Here is a 27,982-nt window from a genome sequence, read left to right as displayed (position 1 = left end):
ATTGATTTAGTTATGTAGTGTGTGCTTCTTGAAAATCGGATAAAGTTTAAAATGTCTTCTATTTTTTTGAATAGAGGCGTTAGTTTTATGTTTACCGTCTCACGTTTATTAATTGTTATTATAATTCATCTTAATAATATTGAAAGTGGCCGATCACAGACACTCAGGTTAAAAAATAAAAAGAATCCAAAGAGACGTCACAGTGCTGGACTTAGTGTTTTACAGGTTATTTATGGGATATGTAGTGCAAAAAAAAAAAAAAAAATTACAACAATAAGCAACAAATCAATAAAAGTACACTAAAAAATAGATCAAAGCAGGTTACAAGTTAATTACATATGAAAGCCAGTAGAGTGCTGAGTGATGGCCCTTACAGGTTGAGCAGCTGCTCAGCAATAGGCTCTGCGTTCAGGCTCTCTGCTGCAGCTGAAACCAGAGAGACGGAGCCGAGCTGAGACGTGCAGCCCAGAGCCGACACGGGCCAGTCCCGCCCGGAGTTGCTGGAGGCTGGACACAGGAGGAGGGGAGGAAGGGGGGCCGGGGGGAGGGGCCGGGGGGGGGGGGGGGGGGGGGGGGAGGACACAGGAGGAGGGGGGGAGGGGGGGGGGGGGGCGCCGGGGGGGGGGGGGGGGGGGGGGGGGGGGGTATTTTTGCTACCTTTACACTGACACACATGTCCCGCTTTGAGTTTGGATATTGATCTTGTTTCAAATGGACATGGACATAAAATGCTGTCTTAAAAATATACATTAAGTGCCTCTATCTTTGGCTTGATCTGATGTTTTCTATTTGTATTTTTCTATTTTATATTCATAAATAAAGCTACTAGGACAGCACTCCAATTTGATAGTTTATTGCCACACAGTGGACGTTTTGGGCAGCGCCCTTCCTCAGCCTGTGCACATGCAACTCCAACCAATACTCCCCACACAGGTGGGTTCAATTATACAACCAATACTGCACAGGTGGAGTTAATGCTCCACAACTAGCACATCAATCCCAATGCAGGGAGCCGGCTTATATTCTTAATATTTGTATTTTTTCATGCTAGAGGCATTGTTCCACCACTTTGATCCAGATTTATCCCAACAATAAAATATATGGTCCCCTAAAAAACATTGTTTGCACAACCAGGTGTCCCCTTTGGATACTAAACAAGACTTTTAACAAAACAAAACGAGACAGTTTGCCACACTATGAGCTAAAAGAACGAGGATTATAGCTGCATATTATTTTATATGCCGTTAACTCAGTAAATTATCAAAGTTTTTATGTGCATCAGTCAGCCTTATTTTAATATTTTTATGTTATTCCTTCTGTTTGACGGCTTCATTATCTACTCTAGCCATGTGACTACATTGTATATGTCAAACATTGCACGGCTCTTTTCATTTTAAAAACAAATATACAGTATATCTTACATATTCTTCTACATATTTTTCATGTTTTTATTACCTATTACTTAAGGTTATGTTTTCGGTTCGTTTGATTGTCACAAGTTATTTTTCACTTTCGTTAACATTGTGCCATAAGCCATTAGGCCTTGGCGGAGGTATGCGCTCTCTGATAGTTGTAAATGTTTCAATTTTATATTTTTGTTTCTTGACTTACTATTTTAATTGTAATGCATCAAAACACCAAGTCCAATTCCTTGTATGTGAAAAAAACCTACTTGGCAATAAACCTGATTCGGAAGACACCAGTTATCCAGGATTGTCAATGTAAAGCTCAGAGAGGTCAAAAAGAGACGCACTAAGTGGTTCTCGCCCGGTGTGAATTCTTTGTCTTTTGTTTTGAAAGTGCAGGGATCGGTTCAGCAGGGTGACTTGTCCAGACAAGTATCACTACACACTGAACTTAGAGTGTGTGTGTGTGTGTGTGTGTGTGTGTGTGTGTGTGTGTGTGTGTGTGTGTGTGTGTGTGTGTGTGTGTGTGTGTGTGTCTGTGTGTCTGTGTGTGTGTCTCTCACTTGAGCGGCTGCACTGGGCACTCTTGGCACTGTGGGGCGGATAAACCGGAGGGCCGTGTCCCAGCTCCGGAGAAGAAGCCGGTTTGTGGGACGGGGAGCACTTGGCCTTGTCTTTGGTTTTGCACATGCCTGCAGCCATCAAAGGAACAGGGCAACATGTCGGGAGGGTTAACAACAACAACCACAAACCCCGCCAGCTGTATCTCACCTTGACATTTTCAGCTAACAGCCAAAATACACCGAATAATATATGTTCTCGTGAATCATGTTCAACAGCTAAGGGCAGGCAGAGACTCTGAGAGCTTCAGCAGGTGTGAAATCCCTTCCTCATGTTTCACATAAACCACCCAGGCTTTCATTTTTTTGTTTTTAGGGTGCAAGGCCGAAAGAGCCAACACATTTGGTTATCATATAATAAGATGGTAAAATAGAATATAGAAACTTGTTATAAATATTTGTAATAGTTAGGGTTACATATTATTTCCCCTAGCAGGATTAATAAAGTGTGTCTTCTTCTTCAATAGAATTAATTTACCGTCTTTGGTAGAGATTGTAGGTAGTTTAGTTTCTGTATTTCTGATGGTAGATGCGTTCAGGCGACCTTTGTAAATATGCCCGTCCAGTCCGATGATATCAACCTCCTCCGACTAACCAGTCCACACACACACACACACACACACACACACACACACACACACACACACACACACACACACACACACACACACACACACACACACACACACACACACACACACACACACACACAGAGAGAGCAGTTAATGGATAGGAGACAGCCGGTAACATCTGATAAATAGTCTTTTCTTTTCATAGGGAAGAATTCACATTGGGTAAAATAACAAACGGAAGTATTCAGATCCTTTAGTGGAGTAAAAGTAGTATTACCAAAGTGACAAATATCCAATTAAAAGTCCTGTATTCACAATCTCACTGAAGTCAAAGTACAGAGGTACCATCAGCTTCATGTAGTTGAAGTATCAAATGTAAGTACACAGATTGCAAAGTTATTTATAGATATACACATTTAAACTCTAAAGAACAAACGTTCAAGAGGCCTCAATAATACCAATTCTATTCTCAATTCTCTCTTACTTCAGCTATAGCATGTGACATTTTTGTTTACACACAAGACACACAAGTAACTTTTCAGGAAAACTCAATATTTTTCCAGAACTCTTTGGACAAATTTCACACTTTTCCAGGACCAGAAAGCTAAAAGAATTCCAGGTTCTCCAGGATGTGTGGGTACCCTGTATGACTGGGATTCTTAGAATGCAAACAAGTCCCAAAAAATGCAACAGATAGCTGCGCAGGAGAATTTTCTGTATGTGCTATAATGAGCCCACAAATTACAATTATTTTATTTTTCTATCCTTGAAGACCATATCTTTAGATAAATACTGTCACTCTGAGTCTCACTGTGGTGTATATCCACTGGAGAATAAAAAGTGGATAAACTCTTATCAGTACCGGAATCACAGCGTCCACCTCTGTCTGGGGGTTGTGCTTCATGTACTGCAGGACGGGGCGTCGCTGGCCTGCCATGGTAACTGTGTGACTCCCCCCGCAGCTCCGTGACGCGGCCAGGTGACTGTACTCAGTCATTTCAGAGATCCGCTCGCTGCTCGGTCAGACAGAAACATCGTGACATGAGAGAACAGAGAAACTGTGGGTCTGCAGCATCTCTTTTTTGAAAGTCTGTTTCCAGCGATGTAGACTTTCAGATTTGGATCGATAGGAATGAGAAGATCATGAACTGCTGTTTTACATTCCTGCAATTAATATGCAAATAGTTATTTCTAGTCACCGTTTCTATTGTTGTAGATGCTGTTTCTCATGCTCTTATTATACACTAAATGTATTATTTTATTTGATATCCTAAATCATTTTCAATTTTTTCTTCTTAAATTGAAGTGGCATCCTATCCTAAGCCTTAAGCTTACATGTCTCCCTCTCAGTGTCATTAGGCTGCTTTTACAGTAAAAAACAGACTGCAGGTATCTGCAGGAGTGTTAAATTGCAGACATACAGTATGTGCTCCCGAGAGATTTCAACCAGTGCAGGCGATATTGAAATTACACAAATCTCATCCAAATAGGGCTTTAGACTCAAACATCTAACAGAGTGACTCTGCCTCTCCCCTGCCCTCTCCCCTGTCCTCTCCCCCTGCCCTTTCCCCCCTTGTCTTCTCCCCTGCCCTCTCCCCTACCTCTCCTCTGTCCTCTCCCCCTGCCCTCTCCCCTGTATTCTCCCCTGCCCTCCCCCCCTTGTCTTCTCCCCTGCCCTCTCCCTACCTCTCCTCTGTCCTCTCCCCCTGCCCTCTCCCCTGTATTCTCCTCTGTCCTCTCCCCCTGCCCTCTCTCCTTGTCCTCTCCCCCTGTCTTCTCCCCTGCCCTTTCCCCTGTCCTCTCCCCTGCCCTCTCCCCTTGTCTTCTCCCCCTGCCCTCTCCCTACTCCTCTCTGTCCTTCCCCCTGCCCTCTCCCCCTGTATTCTCCCTCTGTCCCTCCCCCTGCCCTCTACTTGTCCTCCCCCTGTCTTCTCCCCTGCCCTTTCCCCTGTCCTCCCCTGCCCTCCCCCTTGTTCTTCCCCTGCCCTCCCCCTACTTCCTCTGTCCTCTCCCCCTGCCCTCTCCCCCCTGTCCTCTCCCCTGTCCTCTCCCCCCTGCCCTCCCCCCCTTGTCTCTCCTCTGCCCTCTCCCCCTTCCTCTTCCTCCCCCTGCCCTTCTCTTCCTCTCCCCTGCCCTCTACTTGTCCTCTCCCCCTGTCTTCTCCCCCTGCCCTTTTCCCCCTGTCCTCTCCCTCCTGTCCTCCTCTCTCCCTGTCCTCTCTCCCTCCCCCCTGCCTCCCCTTGTCTCTGCCCTCTCCCCCTACCTCTCCCTCTCTGTCCTCTCCCCCGCTCTCCTCCCCCTGTATTCTCCTCTGTCCTCTTCCCCTGCCCTCTCTCCTTGTCCTCTCCCCCCTGTCTTCTCCCTCTGCCTCTGTCCCCTGCCCTCTCCTGCCCTCTCCCCTACCTCCCCCTGTCTTCTCCCCTGCCCTTTCCCCTGTCCTCTCCCCCTACCCTTTCCCCTGCCTTTCCTCTGTCCTGTCCCTGACTCACTTCAGGGCTCCCGGCTGGTTTTGGATCAGGCTGTCGCCCGCGGTGCCTAGGCTGGCGGTACTGTCACCGTGTTTCCTCTGCATGTTCTCTATCTGCTGGCACATCACAGCATGGCTGTTCTGGAGCTGCTGCCTTCTCCTGCCAGCTACCACAAAGTTGTAGCGGTTGGACCCTGGTTTCAGACTGAGACGGCAACACCAGCTTACAATGGATCAGGTACTGGGAAACTAACATATGCTCTGAATGTCTGAAAGATGAAACTGTGTACACACTGTTCTACATTACATATACATCTACAGTATATGACATAAAAATGTCCTGTTTGTTTAAATAATGATTTTAGGACTCTTGCGCTCCCTGCTGGTGAACAGAGGACACAGTAGATAAAGTGAGAGGAGGTAAACTGCAGTAACTCACCTCCTGTAGTGCTGTCGAAACTGCTCCAGAGCGTAAACAGTAAACGGCCTGATGGACTTGTGTGAAGGGAATCCAGGAGTGGACGGCTGCTTCGCCAGATGCCTTTTATTGCCACAAACATACACAAGAGCAGATGAGTTTAGAGAGTAAGTGATATTGTACTGTATGAAGTCAATTTATTTTATAATCTGAGGAATAATTTAGAAAAGAGACACTGAAAATAAATAGCAAATATCTATAACTCTGAATATATATCCAGTGTGTAGATCTAATAATATAAATAATAGTCACTGTTATCAGTATTGACTCACTGTCCGGGGGTGTGCATGACAACAGGTCGGTCACAGGAGAGGCAGTGAAATCTGTCCACGAGTTGTCTGGAAGACAGGGATATGGGAGAACATAGCACACATGTCTGCCGAATGCTTTTATTAAAGTGTAATACAAAGATTGAGTCAAATAAGATCTCAGTGTTCAGTAGAAGTCACACAAAGGGAACATTTAAGATGGAGATTTAGGTGGTAAATGATATTAAAGTAGACTTCAGGAGGAATATCATTATATACAAGTTCTACTTAAATCCATGAAGAAACACTTTAGAAGCCAGCAGAGAGATTTACGTAACATTAAATTAAAACAAACATTTATGCATCACTTAAGTCTCACTTCTATGGTTTCAATAGTGCAACCTGATTTAGTCAATCACTAGCTGGTAGTTTCTAAGAAAGTTGGATTTCACACACACTTTGCACACATTTCTTTGAAGGATTTCAAAAATATCGTCTGAATATCGATATCGAAAAAAAATATCGAGATATTAATTTTTGTCAATATCTCCCACCCCTAACACACACACACACACACACACACATGTAAATTAATGATGAGTGATGTTACCACTTACTTTCTGATACCAGCAGCATCCTCGTGCTCTGGAGCCCCCTGAGCCTGAAGCTTCTCGTGGATGTTCTTCCAGCGATTTTCCAGCTGCTTCTTCACAGAGTCCAACTCCATCCTGTTCAACTGCAGAGAGATGGGAAGTCAAACATCGCAGATAGTCACAAATACAAACCCCTCACATGTATCACCGGGGATGTCACAGTTAGAAGAACGTTTAAAGCGCTCAGATACTTACCTTACATTCCATCTCGGTAGAGAGTTTGTCGATGACTTTGTGCCAGTCCTGCTCGTGACCGGTCACCTTGTTCAGCAGCTCGTGGAACATGGCGTTGAGCTGCTCTGTCACAGAGTCAAACTGCAGACGGCTCACTTTGCTCTCCAGAGCAAATTTATCTGCTTTCTTCAGGTGTGAGGAGACAACAAGAGGTTCAGGAAAAGCAGGATATACAGACACAGGCCAAACTTTCAGTGAGTTCAGGGGCGGATTGGCCATCTGGCAATTCTGGCAAATGCCAGAGGGGCCGGACCATATTTTTAAATGTGGGCCGGTCAGATTTTTTTTTAAATATACAAATAAATTGTCTTTACAGGCCGACAGCGCATAGGACAGGCTTTTATCGCTTGCACAATTTCACTATGGTTATAATAATAATAATAATAATAATAATAATAATAATAATAATAATAATAAATATTAAGCATTTGGCCAGTCGGCAACGTTTTGTATCCATAACATGTTTGTGTTATTGTACAATTTAGCAGTAAAAGCAGTAGCCTATGTAAGTCAATCCTACATTTTTCAACTTGGGAGCAAAACATGCTCCTTGACCATATAGCCCTGTTCATGTTAATTAAACAACTGGACTTTGGGGTCAAGTGTTGTCATATCCGGCCCATGTCCCAGATGTGAAAGCCTCCTTACTGGACTAATGAATATAATAATATTCCATTATATTTTGTATTTTGAATTGTTAGCTGCCACCAGAATTTTGTGATTTCCTTGCCATAAATATAGACGTTTTTACCATAAATTGGTGCCTAAAAATGTATCAGAATGCAGGAATTCAAGTCTTTTACCCTCAAAACTTTATGTGTTCACCCAAAGGCCAATTCTGAGCAAGGAAAAACCCTGAAGTATATCACAGCCATAAACACATATTTAAATTGCAGAAATAGAGAGTTAAAACAGATGAAAAGATGGAGAACCAGACAGACAATATGTACAGTGTCAACAGAGAGAAACACAGACAATCGAACAGACAGACAGTGACAACAAAGAACAACATACTGTAGAGAATGACAGTAACAGCATACAAACAGACAGTATGTGTAAACGTGTGCTCTTTAAAAAGTAGTAAGCATTGTTTGCTAGTTACTTACATTAAATGTTTAAAAATCTTTTACATAAGGTACTGCTTATATTATTTCACCATCTGTACACAAATGTAATTAGTGAATGCATGTGTCCGTGGGTGGGGCTGCATGGGCGTGGTAATGTGGGCTGGTGTGGCTACAGTGACAGGGCTGAAATTTTGTCCCAGTCCGCCCCTGAGTGAGTTACTTACGATTTCACTCTCAACCATCTCCTTGTCGGCCTTCTTCTCCCCCAGCTCCTCTGTCGTCTTGTACAGTTCCTGTGGAAACAAGAACAGTAATATTTAACAATAATTATTGGCTAATTTTACTTCTACAGGACTTAAACAAGTAGCCTAGACGCTGCTTCAATTTCACAGGTCAAAAGTCAGATTGGAACCAATCATATTCGGTGTTAAGTGGATGGATAAATAATATAATAAGAGTTTGCTAATATTTTCAGTATCAATATCATTATTACAACTAATACATTTAAAGTAATACAAGTATGTGATAATTGATTATTTCAAAAGGTATTATTCCACTGTCAAACCAATTAGTTGGACATTTTCACATTTTGAAAAGTTACTACAGTATCTGACATCTGTAATTGTGAGTCAATTGAAACAGAGTTAATTAAATACGAAGACGAAGAAAAAAACATGCAGAAAGTTGTTGTTTACATCTATGTGGCTTTGTTTCTGTCTGTTGTCCTCGTGCAGACATCTGGTGGTTTCATGCAGATTTTGACACTCGGCCTGAAGGTGCAGGATCGCCTTCTGCACATCGTTCACCAGCTCCACGTCCTGAGCCGCGCGCGCACACACACACACACACACACACACACACACACACACACACACACACACACACACACACACACACACACACACACACACACAGTTATACATTACACACTAATTTCTGTCCTATTGATTGAGAGGCAAATTCATGTCATTAGCCACTTCTTAACCAAATCTCATATTTAAAAAAAAGAAACAGTGCTTTCAAACACATTTCACATTGTTGCATTACAAGATATCAAATGTCTGTAATGTGTATTGTATTGTATTGTATTGGTTCCTTTTAAACTGAGTTCACATGTAGTACGTTTGTGTGCGTTTGGGTCATGGGATATCTACAAGTGCTGAATCAAAGGCAACTGGACTTGTTGAAGATGTCTCACATGTGGACAACGATTCTCACCTGGGACAGTCCTCACCAGAGTCTACATGTATGCTTATAGTTCAGCCTTGGACATTAGTATTATATCAAGTGTTAGGATTTCTGGAGTTCAAAAATCTATTTCATCAACCAAAACGACGTGTCTTTCTGTGTCACCCACGGTTTGACAAAACTGATTCCCCACACCTATGTTTGTGTTTTTGTTGAAGGCATCTTTCCACTTGACCCCATCTATGTGACAAAATTATTTTGCAAAAAAATGCTATGAAAAACAAACTTAAAGGGGATTTTCCCCCTCAGTGTGTTCCCAGGTGCTGCACATCTTTTAAAAGTAGTATAAAGCATTTGGTGTCTCCAGAGGGAGCTGTGTGATAAATGTCCTCAAGTGATGTCACACCAGTCAGCGTTGGTTGAAGATTACAAGTTTGAGAAGTTTAAAAAAAGTACTGTGTGGCGTTTGAAAGAAGTGATCTTACCAGACCTCTGTAGCCCCCAGCTCATCTCTGCTGCAGGCTACATTAGCTGCTGCTAGCATAACACACCCCAATCACCCACCCAACTGCCAGGGGAGGAGTCACATTGTGGGTAATGTAGGCACCAGGTTTTGACAAGGAAGAAGATAGTGTGGAATTAAAAAAAAGAGGATATTTCTAATCCTGCTGCATCAATTCTGATCCTTTTTTTTAACTGTTGATCTAAAGTCTGTTATAGAAGTGTTCAAAGTTAACGGTGTTAGGTAGATAGACTTGACCAGGGTACACCCCACTTCTCAGATGTACATGCTGGGATAGGGTCTACCCTCCCTGCCTGAACAGGATAAACAGGGATGGGAAATAGATGTACAGTAGCTAGTAGTATTTTGCCCAAAAGTGGTTAAATGTATCACTAACAGAGCGTGTAGGATTTGTCTACAGTCCAGAGCTCATTACAGTAGTTTGTTCCTGACAGTTAATGGCGGGGATCGGCTCGGAATACACACACACCTGCCTTTGGTGAACCCAACGGTCTTATGCTACAGATTTAGCTTGCCTCTATGTCCTTCAGTGGCCCTGCTCTGCCTCCAGTCTGCTGTTGGAGAAGGCTGCTCACTGTGTCCTGCAGCTGCTCATAGTGCTGGAACAGAAGGCTGAGCTTCCTGCCAGTGTTCATTGTGCTGATGGTAAACTCTGATCTCTGATCTTTACTCTGACCGATGCCCTCGCTATCATTGCTCTCATCCAGCCCAGCATCGGACAGCTGACAGGTCAAGGACTGCATCATGTCCTCCAACATGCTTCGCAGGTCGTCCAGCTGAGGTCAGAGGGCAGAGAACTCAGATTAGACGGATATATGGCCGCCTCATACTGGGATTTTATTAAAAACTTTATACATGTTGATATGATGGCATTAACTCAAACTAGTCTAGGTTTGGCAGGCTGCAGATTCTGCACAGGACGAGGCTTTTTTAGTCGTTTTCAGACCAGGTTTACAAAGGCCATGCTGCACCACATGTATGAAAGTAAAAGTAACAGCAGCAGCAGTTTAGACCTGCAGGTGAAGACATATGGAAGTTGCCATTTGCAGGCAATACATGTTAAGTGCTGCAATGCATTTTGCACTTTTACAACTTGTTAACTAAAATTGAACATTTATTTCCAAATGATGAATGCAGGACTACTCAACTCAGCTTGTAGCTTTAAAACATCAGTTGCTACATTTCGTAAATTAATTTGAAGGAAAAGGTTTTGTTTTTTTTCCATTAATTTCCTATTCTAAATATCTAAGAACCGGGTTCAATATTAAACATGAATAAACATGAATTTTTGGCCATTTGAGGCAGTGAAAACAAGTTGTAAACACAGGATTGACATATTGTGTGTCCTTGTTTGTTGACTGACTCCCCCTAACTGTCGCTCAGCAGCTTGTCCTCCTGTCTGACCTGATCTTGTAGGTGTCGGTCTTTTGCTCTCTCCATAGATGAAGCCTGTCTAGCCTTCAGCTGCTTTATGTCGTCCTCCAGCTTCAGCACAGACTTCCTGGACATGAGGGTACGGACATGAACACGGACCAACGAAAACAAGTGTAGAAGAGAGACCCGATATTCAAGTAATGCTCACACTCACATAAATGAGGAACAAAATTCTCAAAACTCTCAGTTAAAAAGTGTGTCTTTAAAGTTCAGTTTTTATAATGTGACAAATTAGCTGCACTGATGATGGGCAACTTAGCGTTTTTCTCCACCGTTCAATTGGAACACAAAGGATTTCATTAGTTTGAAGAAATACAACTAGAAAAATTGCATGTAATTAGTAACTCTGATCAAATATTTTTTCAACTATATATGATGTTTAAAACTGAGACTTTGAGGCTTAAAAGTTCTGTCAGACAACCAACATATAAGTCACTTTTTGTTACCAGCAACTGTGAACATCCACTTCAGTGTTCTTCAAAAGTTTTTAAGGTTGTTGTTAAGAGTTTTTATTAACTGTGGCTGGGATGTTATTGTAAAAACTCCTGTGTTACTGTAGATATATATTCCAGAGATTGATCCCTCTCCCTGTGTGTCTCCACCTGTCTTTACCTGAGGTAGAATATTTGATGTCTGAGCTCATCAGAGTCTTTGCTGTCTGACTCCTCGCACCCTGAAGCTGCCTCTGAGGTGGTTTCTCCGTCGTAGCCAGTTATGTTCGTAAACGTGTCCAGCTTTGGACAGACGCATTATATCACAACCAGGACCAGAGAATATATGTGTGTATGTGATAGTGAGGCGTTTGGTGCTGATGTTGAGTTTTAAGAAAGCAGGAATCCCCTCTGGATGGTATTTTGCTGCCTCTTACCCACCTTATCCTGGTCCCTTATCAGGCTGTCTATTAGAGCTTGCTGCTGGTTCAGCTGATCCATCAGGTTATTCAATGCATCCTTGGAATCTAAATCTACAATATGACATCATGAGTACAAGTCAGTGAATTAACAGATCCGCCAGGCTAAGAGCTGCTACAAGAAAAAAACTTTTTCATAGTTACTGTATACATGAGATTTAGCTTAGTTAGCTTGTAGCATGGTATGTATGTAAGTATGCAAGTTATTCTTCCATATATGGTTGTTGTTTCCTTTTTTATACACACACAGACCAAAAAACACAGAACTCTCTTAATTTAAAATAAGCTAAAGTGTTCTAACTTTGGCTGAAAATGTTTTGCTCGTGTACAACCTTATCGTTTAGGGTGAGAATCTGACTGAGAAAAACATGTTTAGATCCTTTAAGTCGGTCAACGCTAACACACTTTTAGATAACTAAAGGGGCATAACCAGGTGGTATGAAGTTACCTTGGTTAGTGATGAGATTTTTAAGGTGCATCAGCTGTGACTGGTCCACTTTATCTTCTTCCAGCGCAGCAACACGAGCTTTCAGCTTGCCGAACCCCTCCGTCAGTTTGCCGATTTTCTTCAGGGCCTCTGCCGTCTCCGAGCCATTGGCCTCCTGAGCCAGGGGCGCACCGGCACCTGTCGGGCCTGCAGCAGGATGCTGTGGTGGCCCTGACGGGACTGAAGGACGCTCCGTGGTCATCTGGGTGTAAGAATGATAAAGGTGTTATTTGTCCTGCCCTAACAGGGGCAACAGCTGACTGAGCTACTGCCACCCAACAATGCTGGTCGTGGATGTCGAGGCTGGTCTCTGAAGAGTCACAGTCTTACAAAATGAGGCATTTTGAACGCTGATTTCAGATTTAGCATCACTAGTCACCTCTTACCATGTGAGAAATATTTCTAATGCAGTGTCAGGTCGGGGTTTGGTCTCCCTTTGCCAGACCTTCCTCCACAGCGCTGCGGAGGAAGGTCTCCCTTACGAAACCAAAATATATTGCAGTACATTGGAAAATATCATGTGATATATTGGGCACTATATTCCCATATATGTGATTTGATATTTATATTTTCCAATATATTGCCATATATGCATATACCATGTATGTTTATATATTGATAGACTACATATAAAAAATATATTGCAATCAAGACCTTGCAATATATTTTTTTTATATGTAGGCTATCAATATATAAACATAAATTTAGTTGTTGTTTTAGTTTCCTAATACTATAATATGTATTATATACAAACTTGATTTCAGGGAGTCGGAGGAGCGGGTGGGCAGGGTGGGATAAGGGAGAGCTCTAGCGAGTGTGAATGTATAAGTGCTGTATTGTATTGTATTGTCCTTGTCTTATTGTCCGTTGTCTCGAGGACCCCCTCAAAAACGAGATGCTTCATCTCAAGGGGTTATCCTCTTAAATAAACAATTTCAATTTCAATAGTTATGCCGAAAGTGTAGCTAGCTAGCCGCTATATTTTCCCATTGTATTGAATGGAACACATAGTTAGCTAGCTGCTCCTCCTAACAAGAACCCTCACATTCATAAAAATACCTTAAATTCAAATCAGACTGTTAGCTTTTGTTAGCTTTGTAAGACCTTGGGGTAGCTGTGATATAAGTGTCGTGATGAAATTCAAACTGTAATTAAAAGCTGCGGGGCGCGATGGGCCGGACCCGGCGCCTCTGCGTGCGTCAGAGTTCCCGGCGACACTGCTCCTTGCGACCGTGCATTTGGGTGGCACTCAGACACCGTAAATCATCACCAATGAAAAGGGAACTCCCCGCTGAGGTCAATGATACCTCACACAAGACTCTACGTCATACAGTTCATTAACTGTGAAAGGGGGCGTGGCCAATATATAGGGGGCGGGCCAAACCTTTACCAATAAAAATGTAAGTCTGCTGAGTTCATTGATACCTCACATAAGACTCTACCATAAACGGGTCACCATTTATTGGCTAAGCACAAAGGGGCGGGCCAAACAATCACCAATGAAGAAGGAAGTCTCTGCTGAGTTCAATGATACCTCACACAAGGGTCTACGTCAAACAGGTCATTAGTTATAAAAGGGGGCGTGACTTAAGCATAGGGGGCAGGCCAAACCATCATCAATGAAGAAGGAACTTTCTGCTGAATTCAATGACACCTCACACAAGACTCTACCTTAAACGGTTCAAATGTTATGAAAGGGGGCGTGGCCTGATTAAGTGGGCATGGTTAAAGCATAGGGGGGCGGCTCAGTATCACATGTTGACCACACATTATAAGTTTCATGTAAATCAGATGATGTTTGTCATATAAGGCGCATTTCCTGTTGCCAGCGGGGGGGGGCGCTATGACTAAAAGTCAATTTTGACCTGTAGGTGTCCTCAGGCCTGGACCCTTGTCAATTGTGAGAAATTTCGGGCAGATAAGACAACGTACACTCAAGTTACAACAACTTCTTTGTTCATCGCTAAACACTCAAAATGGCCGCCCCGCCACGGCCACGCCCTATGACGAAGTTTTTCTTTTAACAACTTTTCATCGTTAAGGTGTCGAGATGATACAGACATACAAGTTTGAAGTTGATCGGATGAAATCTTTAGGAGGAGTTCGTTAAAGTGGCCAAAATCGCACTAATTTCGAACTTGGCAAAAAATGGCGGACTTCCTGTTGGGTTTAGGGTATGGCTCCAATGACGTTTTTTGTACATCTTGACATGTGACATATTTCTACCAAGTTTTGTGAGTCTACACCAAACGCACTACAGGGGCTCAATTTCTTTAACTTTGTAGGGGGCGCTAGCGAGCCATTTTTGCGCACGTATTCCCGAAACCCTTAAAATACATACATTTTCACCAGACTTGATGCGACTGCCAATTTTGGTGAGTTTTTGAATATGTTAAGCCCCTCAAAAAGCCAATTCATTTGCAGAAAAAAATAATAATTCCTTCAGTTTCAATAGGGCCTTCGCCGCTGTCGGCGCTCGGGCCCTAAATATATTATAGTTATGCCGGCAGCCGGCCGCGGAGCCCCGGTAGTGCAGTAATCCACAAAGCGTGACTTTGCCCTGGGTATGGAGCCCAGCAGGCTGCCGCTTTCTCGTCAGACTGTGTGGAGCTCCTAAAGTCCGACACGTCTTTCCAAATTTGCAATTAGCCATCAATTAAACGGGCCCATATTTGAGCTTTATATAGTTGATTCTGTCGCGTCGCAAATGTGTGTGTATGGGGATTCGCTCAACTAATCAGCGTGCGTCTCTAATGTGTGTGTATGGGGATTCGCTCAACCAATCAGTGCGCAGCTCATGAGCATACAATATTTGGAAGAAAAGCTCTTGAAAATAGGGCCAAAACACATGGATGCATAAGGGCCAATAAAATATCCACCAGGCCATTTTCAGTCCAACCAATGTTACATACCCCATTAGGAGACCATAAGGAACAGTGTGAAATACCCTATAAATCATTCTATCACCCCTTTAATGTATGTCCCTATGTATTGTTTTTGTACTGTGGGTTTTGTCTCCTTGTCATTGAGTGATTTTCGTTCTTGTTTTGTATTATGTTCTGTTTCCTGTTTTATTGTGATAGTCAGTTTTCTTTCTTGTCATGGGTAGTTCTGCTTCCGGTGTTTTTCCGCCTGTGTGATTGTCTAATGTGATCCACCTGTTCCCCTGCCCTGGTGTCACCTGTCCTGTGTTTGCTCGTTACCTAGTTTATTTAGCCTCTTTGTTTCCCTTTGTGTCTTGTCAGATTGTTTTGTGTCCGTTGTCTTTCCTGCGTGAGTTTGTGTTCCTCGCCCTGCTAGTTTGTGTCCTGGTCCTGTCTATTGAGTTAGTTTCTATCCTGTCAGTTTGTTTCAGCCTTGTGCCTTTTTTGTATTTTTCCCTGGGTTTTTACCAGCCTTAGTGCTGCCGTGTTTTTGTTAATAAATCCCCTTCCTCAAACCTTCTCCTGCCTACCTTCCTGGATTGGGTCCTTTATTCCCTGCCTCCACGTTTTACATTATAAAAATCTTCTTCCTGAATAGGGTCGGGTACTGAAATCCGGTGCTAATACGACACAGGTGCCTTCAAAACCTGTATCTACCGGACCGAATAGCAACGCAGATTTCGGCGCCTACTTTCGGAGCTGCTGATATGTCTGCCCTGCTCTCTGGTGCTCTGAAACAGACGTTAAGACACCGGGCAAAAATGATGTATGCCATATATTAAAAATATATTCTACCATATATTAAACACATATTTGTACATATGTTTCCATATAGGTTTACATATATTTAAAATATATTCTACCATATATTAAACACATATCTGTACATATATGTTTCCATATAAGTTTACATATATTTAGTATATATTCTACCATATATTGAACACATCTGTACATATATGTTTCCATATAAGTTTACATATATTTAGAATATATTCTACCACATATTAAACATATCTGTACATTTATTTTTCCATATAGGTTTACATATATTTAAAATATATTCTACCATATATTTAACATATATTCTACCATATATTAAACAAAGATGTGAAACTATATCTTTACATATATTACCAATATGTTTTCCCATATAAATGGGAATACATTATGGTGGATATTTATAAATATAAATATAAATATATAAATATATATTTTGGAATATATGAAAGTGGCAATAATTTGTATATTTTGCAATATATTGCAATATATAATATATTGTATAATATATGTATCATCAATATATTATTCCATGTTTTTTCAATATATAATATATTGTAAAATGTAATGGAAAATAATATATTGTAATATATTACAATATATTTCAAGTAATATATTGGTAAATATATTTTCCTTTCGTAAGGGCTGGCTACTCCACACAGCATTCCGGGATAGGAGGAAAAGGTGCTCTGGTTTATTGGCATTTCTTTAAACCAATCACAATTGTATTGGCCGGTGCCAAGCACCGGGAAAAGCCTACAATAGTGATGGGCTAAGAGAAGAGACAGGCTGGAGAAAATGACAGAAAGCGTCCAAAGTTTGGAATCAGTTCAAACGTAATTAAAACGAAAACTCTGTACAGTGTGTCTACTGCAAAATCAAACTAGTTTACCACAATAATAGCACGACGTCAGTGCTTCAGCGTCTCAACAGAAAACGTTGAGTCTAACTTAATCATCCATTCCACGAAGCGGACCCGACTAAAGTAAATCACAGAGTCGTATGGACGATGAAACTACACCAAACACAACAACTACCAAAATCAAAGACAAGAAAATACGTAGCGGTGACCACAATTTGATCTAAAGAGCTGACTTGTTGACTATCCCTTCGGAAAAACAGCTGATCTGTTGCGCACCATTTTCTCTCACTCTCTCTCTTCACGGAGAGACAGCTAGCATAAGTGTAACAGAGCTGTGTGACACTGTAATCAAATATATAAATGAAAATAGCTTGAGTATAATTAAACTTTACATATAGGACTATATACATTTCTTTTGAAAATATGGTTGAAAGAAACCCAAATTTCTGATATAGAAACTTTTTGAAAATGGGTCAAATTTGACCCAAGGACAACAGGAGGGTTAATGCTGCAGCTAACTATTATTAGCGTCATTATCTAATCATCTGCAGATTATTTCCTGGATTAATTGATTCATCATTTAGTCTGTAAAATGTCAGAAAATGGTGAAAAATGTCCTGACGCCCAAGTTGACTCTTGTTTTGTCCAACAGTCCAAAATCCAAAGCAAGCAAAAAAGCAGCCAACCCTCACCATTAAGAAAGCTGGAAGCCGGGGATGTTTTGCTTTTGTGCTTGATTTAGATGATTAATCAACAATCCAAACATTTCTTTTCTATCAATTAACTTAACTTATTTATCTTAGTTTTAGTGGAATAACTCTTAAAGGGATACGCCACTGTTTGTTGAAATAGGGCTTATCACAGTCTCCCCTAGCTGTAGATAGGTGGGCCAATCACCAGGGACTGGGCCAGTACGGTGCAACACCGGCAGCGCCGCCGCTAGTTAGCTTAGCATAGTGAATGGAATCCTATGTTGCCGGTTAGCATGTTGTGAGTAAAAGTGAGCCAACAAAAGACAAACAAAAAACCTAATTACTTGCACTGAGACAAAAAATGCATTGGCCCACCTATCTACAGCCAGGGTAGACCATGATAAGCACTATTTCAACAAACGGTGGCGTATTCCTTTAAATCTAACTATATAACCCAAGATTATTGTATCTCTCTTCACCCACAAACTAATTTTTCCAGTTTCATTAGGTCAAAACTACTTTGGACTTTCATCACGTGGTGAGAGGAATATTTGATCAGTAGCAGAATCTCAATAATGATCCTGTACCTGTACCTCCATTATTGAACAGTCTCACCTTCTGTTGGTGGCGGAACTCCTTTGTCTCTTTCTTCATCTCTTCCGTCATCTCTTCCTCCGTCTCGTCCTCCGTCTCTTCCTCTGTCTCTTCCTTCATCTCTTCCTCCGTCTCTTCCTCCGTCTCTTTTTTCATTTTTTTCTGTGTCTCTTTCTTCAGGTTCTTCAGATTTTGGCTTTGGACCTCCTGAATGAGCTTCATGGCCTGCAAAATAACAACAGACAGACACTTAAAAAAAGCAATCATTGGCAATAAAGTTTAAATTAGATTTGTGGCTCAAATGCCTCAGTTCGATCTCCCCGGGGAATCTGAGGTTCCTTTGAGAGCATTCGTTTACAAAAAATAAATAAAAATGTCTCAGGAATCTGACTTACAGCAAACATCCCTCTGACCTTTGGCCCCAATGCCAACAGACAGGACTTGAATGGATGCTGACAAAGAGGGTGAAGCACAATCCAGCTGCTGCACTTTAGAGCCCGACCGATAAAGGATTTTTAAGGCCGATATCGATACAAATATTTGGTGATTTAAAAATCTGATATATCGGCCGATATATATTTTTTAAATCCAGAAACGCGTAACAAAACATAAACAGATTTCCCTAACATTAGTTATTTGTAGTTATTTATGAGTCCTCACTAAAATAATATGATAATGCAGCTTAAAAAAAAAACTAGTTTGTTTTATTGTCACGACAGAACAGAGGAACATCAAAATATATTAAAGTTCTGATAAATAAAATGTATAAAAATACAAACTTAAGATATGAAACTTAAAGGGTTAAACACGTGTGTTGCCAACAGGGATGTTGTAGAGCGTTTGTCCTCTGGTGGACAAATTATGCAACGCCAACACTCAGAACATGGTTGAAGGGTGTTTCATACGTTTTTATTTTGTTTTTTTAATATTCTTTTATTGGCCATTATAAATGCCAATACTGATAGTTGGGAAAATGCCTAATATCGGCCGATAATATCGGCCCGCTGATATATCGGTCGGGCTCTACTGCACTTGTTCCACATGTGTATCTCCGGCTGGTGATCCCTTCTTTAACCAGGTTATTTAAACTTCCTGTGAGGCTGTCGGGGTTCGTTAGCAGAGTAAACGTGTGTGTTTGTGTGTGTGTGTGTGTGTGTGTGTGTGTGTCTCCCAACTGAAACAAAGCACATTCCTGAGCTACATGTGAGTCGGTGTTTAACTTGTGTCGAATGTGCCCGGACATGAAGTGATGCATAGCGACCCCCCCACCCCCAGAGCGTCACAGTCTTCATCGACAGCATGAATCACTAACAGCTTTGTTAATAAGTGCCGTCACACTACATGACTCATGTGTGACCTTTTACTGACCGGGGCTATTTTATTTTATTTCCCTTTTATACTCGGCAAACTACAACTTTATGTTGACTACTGCTTCATGCAAAATGACACCTAAATCAGCAATATTTTTGCTCTGATACAGTTATATATATTTTTTTAATTAATTCTCTAAAAATTGTCTGCATCTCTGTCATCATCATTATAATCATCGACATTATCCCAGAAGCAAGTTCTGGTTCTCAGCCTTAGGTTTAAAAACTTCATCAGATTCAGTTTACAGGTTTCTGTGATTTCTGTGAGTGAAACTTAAAACCAGGAATCATTTTAAGAGCCGATTTCCAAGGTGGCAACATACCCAGTTAGTACTGTTTTTGTAAGGGTTTTATTTGTCACAAGCTCAAACAATAAGCTTAGTGAAATGCAGTGTGACGTACTCTTAAGGCTGCGCTTAAAAGGCTAGTGTGTAATAAATTATAATAATTAGAAATACAAGAAAAATTAGAAGAAAAAAATATATACCTGATACAAATTCTAAAATTAAAAAATCTTTGTAATTTAAGTATTAAAATGTGTTTATGTGTAAACAAAAAAAAAGTGTATATTGGTCTGGTGTTTGTGGAGGTGGGCTATGCACTTTTTAAGTATATAATAATGTAAAATGTCCATATGTCACAGTTGTAAAGAAAACTATACAATAAGAAATGTGCTCACTGCAGGGCTGTGCAGAGGATTTACAGAGGACAATGGCCGAGGACATGAATCCTGATGCCGTCATCTGCTGGCTGTCTTCAAAATGACGCTTTGCTTTCCTCCAGATAATATTCCCAACCCTTCTCTTCTACCAGTGTCCCTTTATGGATAGTTTTAATAACTGCAGTACTGACAGAACTGAGGTTTGTTTTACAGCGTGTTGATTGACGCCTGCACAGGGCACCACACAGTAGTAGGGCTGCAGCTAACAATTATTTTCATTATTGATTTATCTGCCAATTATTTTCTCAATTAATAGATTCATCTTTCAAAGCAATACTTTGAAGAAAAACATTTTTTTTAAATACCTATCACAGCTTTCTAAAGTTCAACATAAAGTCTAAAAATAGTTTTTCTTCATCCGTCCAACAGTCCTAACTCAAAAGTATTTAATTCATTATTATTACAGACAAAGACAACCAGCAAATATTTACATTTGAGGATCTGGGACCAGTAAATATTTCCTATTCGATGATTACTGCTTTTTAAAATAGCTGATTCTTCCCTGACTGAAGAATTAATCAACTTCTCATTTCAGCTCTAAGCAAAATGATACATTATATGGTGGGATGGCTGTTGGGGTATATTAGAAAGAGACTCACATTGGAATAAATTACAATTGGAAAATTCTGAAACGGTTTAAAAGTACTTTAAAGATAAGGCCCCATAGATAAGGCCCAGAAAAATGACCTCCTGGGCAGCAGTCATAACTCAGGGAAGTAGCCTTAATGTCTCTGTTACTCTTCAAGCTGTTGCCTCAGTTCCAACAGTCAGCTATTAACTGGGGCTGGCTGTTGGTGCACTTTGATCCACAAACGTCACTCTGCTGTTCTCACAGTCCCATCAGGCACCACAGGAAGGGGCGTCGGGGGGAGGGGAGGGGGGTTCCACAGTAGGCCTGGGCAATATATCAATATTATATCGATATCGTGATATAAGACTAGATATCGTCTTAGATTTTGGATATCATAATATTGTAACATGACATAAGTCTTTTCATGGTTTTGAAGGCTACATTACAGTAGTAGCCTACACATTACAAGTGATGTCATTTTCTGAACTTTCCAGACTGTTCTAGCTGTTCTATTATTTGCCTTTACCCACTTAGTCATTATATCCACATCACTGATGATTATTCATCACAAATGGCTTTGTGTAAATATTTTGTAAAAGCACCAAAAGTCAACCCTGCAATATCGTCGCAATATCGACATCGAGGTATTTGGTCAAAAATATTGTGATATTTGATTTTCTATATATCGCCCAGCCCTATTCCACAGTCAACATTTTAACGTTTTATGAAAACAAATCCTCTGACAGGTTAATCGGTGAACCTTGACATACGGCCTGACCCCCCCCCCCCCCCAACATGTGGCACACACTGTAGTAATGTCTGTTCTGCCTTCAGAGGGAAGACGCTGGTGGACGAGTCTGGCCCGGTCACCTCACCATAGTTAAGTCAGCGGATACGGCAGCGGATACGGCAGCTGACCCGGACGATGCCCACAGAGACAGGACATGAATGATTCAGACGGGCTGCACCTGCTCCTGCCCGATGTCCCGCTTTTCACCTGACAGCTATTCATCCCCTGACAACCAGAGTCCTCTCTGCAGGGGACTAATTACCCCCTATCACACGGACGGAGAGGAGGAGGAGGAGGGGGTGGGGGGTAGGAAAAGGTGACTACAGGTCTGGACAATGTCCCAAAGATCACCTCCACCTTGGGCTAAACGATATAAGGAAAAGATCTAATTGATTGATTATTTTTTGACTCATATTGCGATTGTGATATGATTCCTGATATTGGAGGGAATGATCATTTTTGGATCATTATTCTCATTTTCATAGACATTTTTTATAATTCAAAACATTTCGATGATTATAGTGTGAGAAGAACTGTACCAAAAAGATTTTTTTTCTTTAGTCTGTAGGATAGGGATTTGTACTTTAACAAAATATCGCCCGGCATTCCCCTCGATTTGGATATTGCACTGGTCCATGTTGCGATTTCGATGAAATTGGGATTAATTGTGCAGCCCTATTTAACACCAATCCAACTCACGTCATTCCTTCACTTAAAGTCTTTGTCTTTCTAAGATAAAAGCTGACAATTTGCTGAACGCTGAAGATCCACCCTTCTTTCTTGGAAGCGGCCTGACAGAAACCTGAACAGAGTAATGCAGGGGTCATTTGAGATGTCAGGGTGGCGCCCATCTCCTATTGTCCTGTGCTGTCATCAACAGCTTAATACTACGCTGAAAAGTTCACTGCAGCACGCCAGACATGGATGAGAAGAATAAGAGCTGCTGCCTCAGATGTCTTTCAGTCTTTAAAGAAAATGTTATTTAACCAAACAAAAAGGGTGAGCAGGATAAGGATGAATTACAACACTAAATCACATTTAAAATGCCGCTGTGCTGCTTCACCTGGGTTAACATTTTGATGCACGTTTCACCCCTGATCAGTGATGTTACAGCCCAGGGTTTTCATCATCTGACAAAAGCAAAATGCCTGTTGTGACATCACTGCTTGGGGTGTGGCCACTAGTGCATCACAGATGCAGATGCACATTTCAACACTAGAAAACAGTGTGTGACTAGTGTGTTATCCAGGACGATCAATACGTCTTAACATGCTGAATAACTGTGTCGTAACCTAGGCGATAATCTTGTGCAGAGCTGCAAATCGGTTAGTTGATCAACAGAGAATTAGCCAGCTACTATTTTGAAAATTGATTAATCATTTAAATTATTTTTCAAACAAAAATTCTGACCAAATGGAAGTTTCCAGCTTTTTAAATGGTAAAAATTGCATTACAGTATTCCTAATTGAAGTTCTTTGTGTTATTGACTGCTGATGTCACCTTGAGCTCTAGAAAATTGTGATGGCATTTTCTCCTGTTTTCAGATACAGAGCAAACAATAAATTGATTAATTGAAAAGAAAACATAGTTCAGATTAGTCGATAATGAAAATAATAGTTTCAGTTTCAAGTGTCGTGTGTCACGCACGGAAGGAGCAGGAGTCAGACTGGAGTAAGTGCAGTGAGCTTTATTCACAATGATCCAACAGAGAGTAGCGTGAACAGGCTGGATACCGGCAGGAGACGAGGTAATGCTCAGAGCAGCAGCAGACAACAGGATGCCAACAACAGGTAAATAAGTATTGGGAATAAACTGGAAATACGAGAGCAAGTCAGAGTGTCGTGAACAAACAAGACTAGACAAAGTAAGAGTGTGTCTGTGCTGCTTAAGAAGGTGGTCACTGATGAGATGCAGGTGGTGAACTGATGATCTGGCGTAATGCAGTGCAGGTGCGTGTAATCAGTACTGAACTGCTGAGAGGAGTGAGTGCTAGGGAAAGTGAATGGGAAACACAAACAGAAAGTCCATGAAAACCTTGAAAGTCCATGAAAACCAAGGATTAAAAGTTGGGGTGGCGCGCACCTATGTTTTGTGCGATAGGACTTTGCCTTTTAATGTGCATTTATGTGCAAAGAAAACTAAAGGATATAACCGAATTTTAACTCCTTAACTCCTTATTAAAATACTGAATGAACTGTGCAGAGGACAACCTCATTAACAGCTAATTCCTGTGCTGCAGCTTCTTACAGAGTTCACATTTCAGTAAGATCTGGGATGAAAAATAGTTTTTCTTATTTCTTATGGCTATTTGTAGTGTATATCGGTGATTCCTAAGCCGGGGAACTTCTGCAGTTGCCAGGAAATTTGAAAAAATAGAAATCGTGATTTGATTGGATGACTATATCCACATATATACAGTGCATGAACACTAGATTGCAGGACACGTTGCAGGAGTGTGCGAAAACCAATTAGCAAGCGAGCACAGCCGTTTAGCTAAAACTAATGAATAAATGGGAGAAATAACTAGCTGAAAGTAATGACTGGACAGTTTGAATGATTAGCTAAAAGTAGTTTAAACAGTATAAGTATTTTAAATTGTTAAAATAGCTAAAAGTTGAACTAGTTAGCTAAAAGTAATGGACAACAGTGGTTGAAACATTCAGCTTCAGCTTGTAGTAGTACGATTGCTGACCAAACCAAACTTAATATTAAAAGCACATTTGTATGAAACAATTAACAATATCCACTTTTATATAATAAATTGTGGTATACATTTGGAACATCCATTGGGGCAAAAAGGCCAACGCAAGTTCAATTGACAGGGCTGGGGATGAAGTATTCAGATAATCTTGAAGACTTTCATTGAAATAAATGTCTGTTAGGTCACTGTCGCTGAAAGAGGGGACACAATGGTGATTGAGCCTATGGCCCACTGATGAATGTATTGCAATATTTATATATTTCCATTAGGCATGGGCCGGTTCCCAGTTTCAAGGTCTTCCGTGGTTTGAAAAAGTCAATGTTTCAAAACCACTAACATTTTCTGTCATACCGTTCCTAAGGTATGAGCTGTTTGTTTTTTTATGAGTCTTCAAGGACAGAAAGTGCAGTTTAGAAATCCCTCTCCCTGCCAGTGTGCAGTGTGTTTGAAAATAAAATACATCGTGTTCAATGGAATTTTTTTTTTTTTGCCAACAGAGCTGATAACGTTTTTTTTTTACACAGACATTTAAAAAATTAATACATTTTAAAGCTGTGATATGAAACTGTGATATTTTTCCTGAAGGTTATCATACCGTCAGAATGTTATACCAGCCCATGCCTAATTTGCATTATTACGAACTAGGGGTCTGTGGTGAAATTCCTGGAAAAAATGCTGTAATACAGTTTTTCTCCATTTTACACACACAGAATTAACTATATGCACACAGTTCGGAAAACTTGAAGCTTATGTATTAACAACAAGACTCCAGACCATAGACACATTTTGGTATTCATTCTATTTCTAGGCTCCACATTGCTAAACTCTCAGCAGAATTCTATTGTTTTCACTTACAATCTGAAATCTTAAGGATTGCCAATTTAAAGTGTATAAAGTAAATCATTATTTATTATGGTTTGTTTAGAATTTCTATTTGAGTAAAAATAGAATTGTGCTAAGAGTTTATCAGTCTGGAGCATCTGGGTCTGGAGTCTTGTTGTTGAGCTTCAAGTTTTCAGAATGATGTGCAGTCAATTTTGTGAGTGTAGCAGTTATACAGTGGGATAAAAACTCTACTACAATATTGTATTGTTGTCCACTGCTGTGTATTTATGTATTTATTTTTCTCAATTTAATTAAATTCAGGGGGGCTTTATTGGCATGAAAGTTTCAATAACAATGTTGCCAAAGCATCACAATGCAAATTGTCCAAATATTAAGACAGAACATAAAAACAGTAACAGTAACATACATTAATTGTGTGTGTGTGTTTTTTTTTTTTTTTTTTTTTTTTTTTTTTTGTTGTGTGTGTGTGTGTGTGTGTGTGTGTGTGTGTGTGTGTGTAATATGAATAATCTGATTTTAAAAAAAAAAGTTAGATCTGTCACTTTGTTTGCACTTTGATTTTGGAAAATATCAATAAAAGTCCACTTTGAATTTGGGGAGTATAATTGCGTATTTGGCCAGTTTATATATATAGTTGGTATATACAGTTTATATATATATATATATATATATATATATATATATATATATATAGATATATATAGAGAGAGAGAGAGAGAGAGAGAGAGAGAGAGAGAGAGAATAAGTGTTTCACAACAGAGCCGATAACGCATGTAAATTTCTTTTTTGAAAAAAAGTAAAACAAACTTGTTCACATAATGTATAGTAATTGATGTGTATGTGGGAGCGTATTTGTAAATGAATGCTGATGAATGAATGAAGGGTGTGATCATTTTAATGTTGGTTTTGGGATAAATGTATTTTTAAATGTATTTGTTGACATCAGCCTGTCCAGGGACTACAGGTGGAAAGTAGCACAAGTGCTACAACCTGGTATGATGCATCTCTCCTGTCTAAGGTTAATGTATATTGTACATTGTCCTTGTTTAAATAAATAAAGAAAAAAAAAAGAAATATATATATATATATATATATATATATATATATATATATATATATATATATATATATAGTACAATAAAAAGTTTGGACACACCTTCTCATTCAATGTGTTTCTTTATTTTTATGACTATTTACATTGTAGATTCTCACTGAAGGCATCAAAACTATGAATGAACACATGGAATTATGTACTTAACAAAAAGTGTGAAAATACCGAAAACATGTCTTTTATTTTAGATTCTTCAAAGTAGCCACCCTTTGCTTTTTTGATAACTCTGCAAACCCTTGGTGTTCTCTCAATGAGCTTCATGAGGTAGTCACCTGAAATGGTTTTCACTTCACAGGTGTGCTTTGTCAGGGTTAATTAGTGGATTTTTTCCCTTATTAATAAAAAAGCAAAGGGTGGCTACTTTGAAGAATCTAAAATATAAGACATGTTTTCAGTTATTTCACACTTTTTTGTGAAGTACATAATTCGATATGTGTTCATTCATAGTTTTGATGCCTTCAGTGAGAATCTACAATGTAAATAGTCATGAAAATAAAAAGGAAACGCATTGAATGAGAAGGTGTGTCCAAACTTTTGGCCTGTACTGTATATATATTTAAACTTGTTTCACAGAATACAAGTTCTTACATGTAGCTAGCATATTAACACTAACGTTAGCCAACTGATTGAGTGAGTCGTTGCTCTCACCTTGGCGACGCCGTCCTCGCAGGTCTGGATGCGGGACTGCAGCCTGCACTGGTCGGTTGCCGCGGGACCGGAGGAGGGGGTCGGAGATGAGGAGGAGGCTGCCCGCTCCTGCAGATCGGTGCCTGGCTGAACCTCCTGCTCCACCGTGGAAATGTCCCTGTGCGCCTGGTGCTGGTCCTCCTCTGTCTCGTGGTCCAGTTTGGGAGTGGTGATGCTCTGGTAGTCACCCACCAGAGCATCAGGGTGTATGTCGCCGGGAGGAGTGTCCCTAAACGGGGTCTTCATCTCCGGGATATCCAGCTGCCTGAGCACAGCGTGGAGCAGGGCGTGTAGGGCGCTGAAGTTGACAGCTCCTCTCTGGGGTGTCCCGATGGCTAAATCCAACAACTGAAACAAGCTAATGTTCTCCTCCGACATTTTTCTTTGTGGGTGAGAACACAACTGTTAATAAGTTAAAGTTAAGCTATATTTTAACGTTAGCTAACTTATTCCGCTTGTGACGACCCCTGTCTTGATTAATAGCGAAAATATATTGGATAAAGCAAAAAATGAATGTAGCTTTGGTCTTTCTCTAACGTTATTAATTGTGTCCGGCATCCCACTGGCAGCGACAATCCCGGTGGCTGTTTGTAGAATGTAATAATGTTCAAGAGAAAACAGCAACCACAGCTGCGTCAAAACTGACGCATTTACCGGAAGTACAGTGAATTACCCTTCTAAGTAAAACTTTAAGGCAAGACACTTAGGGTAAACATTTAATGTACAAAATATGCAAATAATGCAGTACAGAAAACTAGATCAAGTTCTAAATTTTTTATGTATAAATCAGGCTATGCATGATATATGAACAAACCCCACTGAATACAAATATTGATATGAATAAAACTGTAAAGTTTGGTGTTATAAGTGCTACTGAAGAGGAGATGTATGGCTCTTTTTGAGAGAACGGCATTTAGATATATAATTCCATACATTTTATGTCTCCACCACAGGCCTGTTGTGGAATTCTCACACCAGTAAGGCTTTTATTTTCAGGTTGTGACCGGATGTTGTATTTAGCATGGATTCTCGCTTTACGCCACTTC

At 40.5% G+C, this 27,982-nt stretch overlaps 1 protein-coding gene and 1 long non-coding RNA gene across 5 annotated transcripts; one reads left to right on the top strand and one right to left on the bottom strand.

Moving 5' to 3' along the window:
* Positions 1 to 25: 25 nt before the first annotated feature.
* LOC120574196 (glutamine-rich protein 2) lies at positions 26 to 27,521 on the bottom strand. 4 transcript variants are annotated; one of them, XM_039824419.1, is made up of 18 exons: positions 26,898 to 27,521; positions 18,161 to 18,364; positions 12,249 to 12,489; positions 11,763 to 11,854; positions 11,503 to 11,624; positions 10,861 to 10,957; positions 9,972 to 10,232; positions 8,441 to 8,563; positions 7,970 to 8,038; positions 6,640 to 6,804; positions 6,409 to 6,527; positions 5,816 to 5,881; positions 5,505 to 5,606; positions 5,088 to 5,270; positions 3,461 to 3,611; positions 2,505 to 2,616; positions 1,970 to 2,098; positions 26 to 507 (listed from the first exon to the last, which is right to left on the bottom strand). In XM_039824419.1, the coding sequence occupies exons 1-18, from the start codon at positions 27,312 to 27,314 to the stop codon at positions 371 to 373; spliced, it is 2,790 nt and encodes a 929-aa protein (XP_039680353.1). In that variant the 5' UTR covers positions 27,315 to 27,521; the 3' UTR covers positions 26 to 370. The 4 variants fall into 4 exon arrangements, with proteins under 4 accessions (XP_039680353.1, XP_039680354.1, XP_039680355.1 ...); XM_039824420.1 differs by lacking the exon at positions 5,088 to 5,270; XM_039824421.1 differs by lacking the exons at positions 10,861 to 10,957; positions 11,503 to 11,624.
* On the top strand, positions 5,076 to 6,545 carry LOC120574197. Its single transcript, XR_005641835.1, has 3 exons — positions 5,076 to 5,303; positions 5,431 to 5,650; positions 6,425 to 6,545. It is a non-coding gene; the product is annotated as an uncharacterized LOC120574197 (long non-coding RNA).
* Positions 27,522 to 27,982: the final 461 nt, after the last annotated feature.

Source organism: Perca fluviatilis, chromosome 15 (assembly GCF_010015445.1).
Source record: "Perca fluviatilis chromosome 15, GENO_Pfluv_1.0, whole genome shotgun sequence".
Lineage (NCBI taxonomy): Eukaryota > Metazoa > Chordata > Actinopteri > Perciformes > Percidae > Perca > Perca fluviatilis.
Note: the sequence above shows the minus strand (reverse complement) of the source record. Positions and strands in the feature narration are given on the sequence as shown.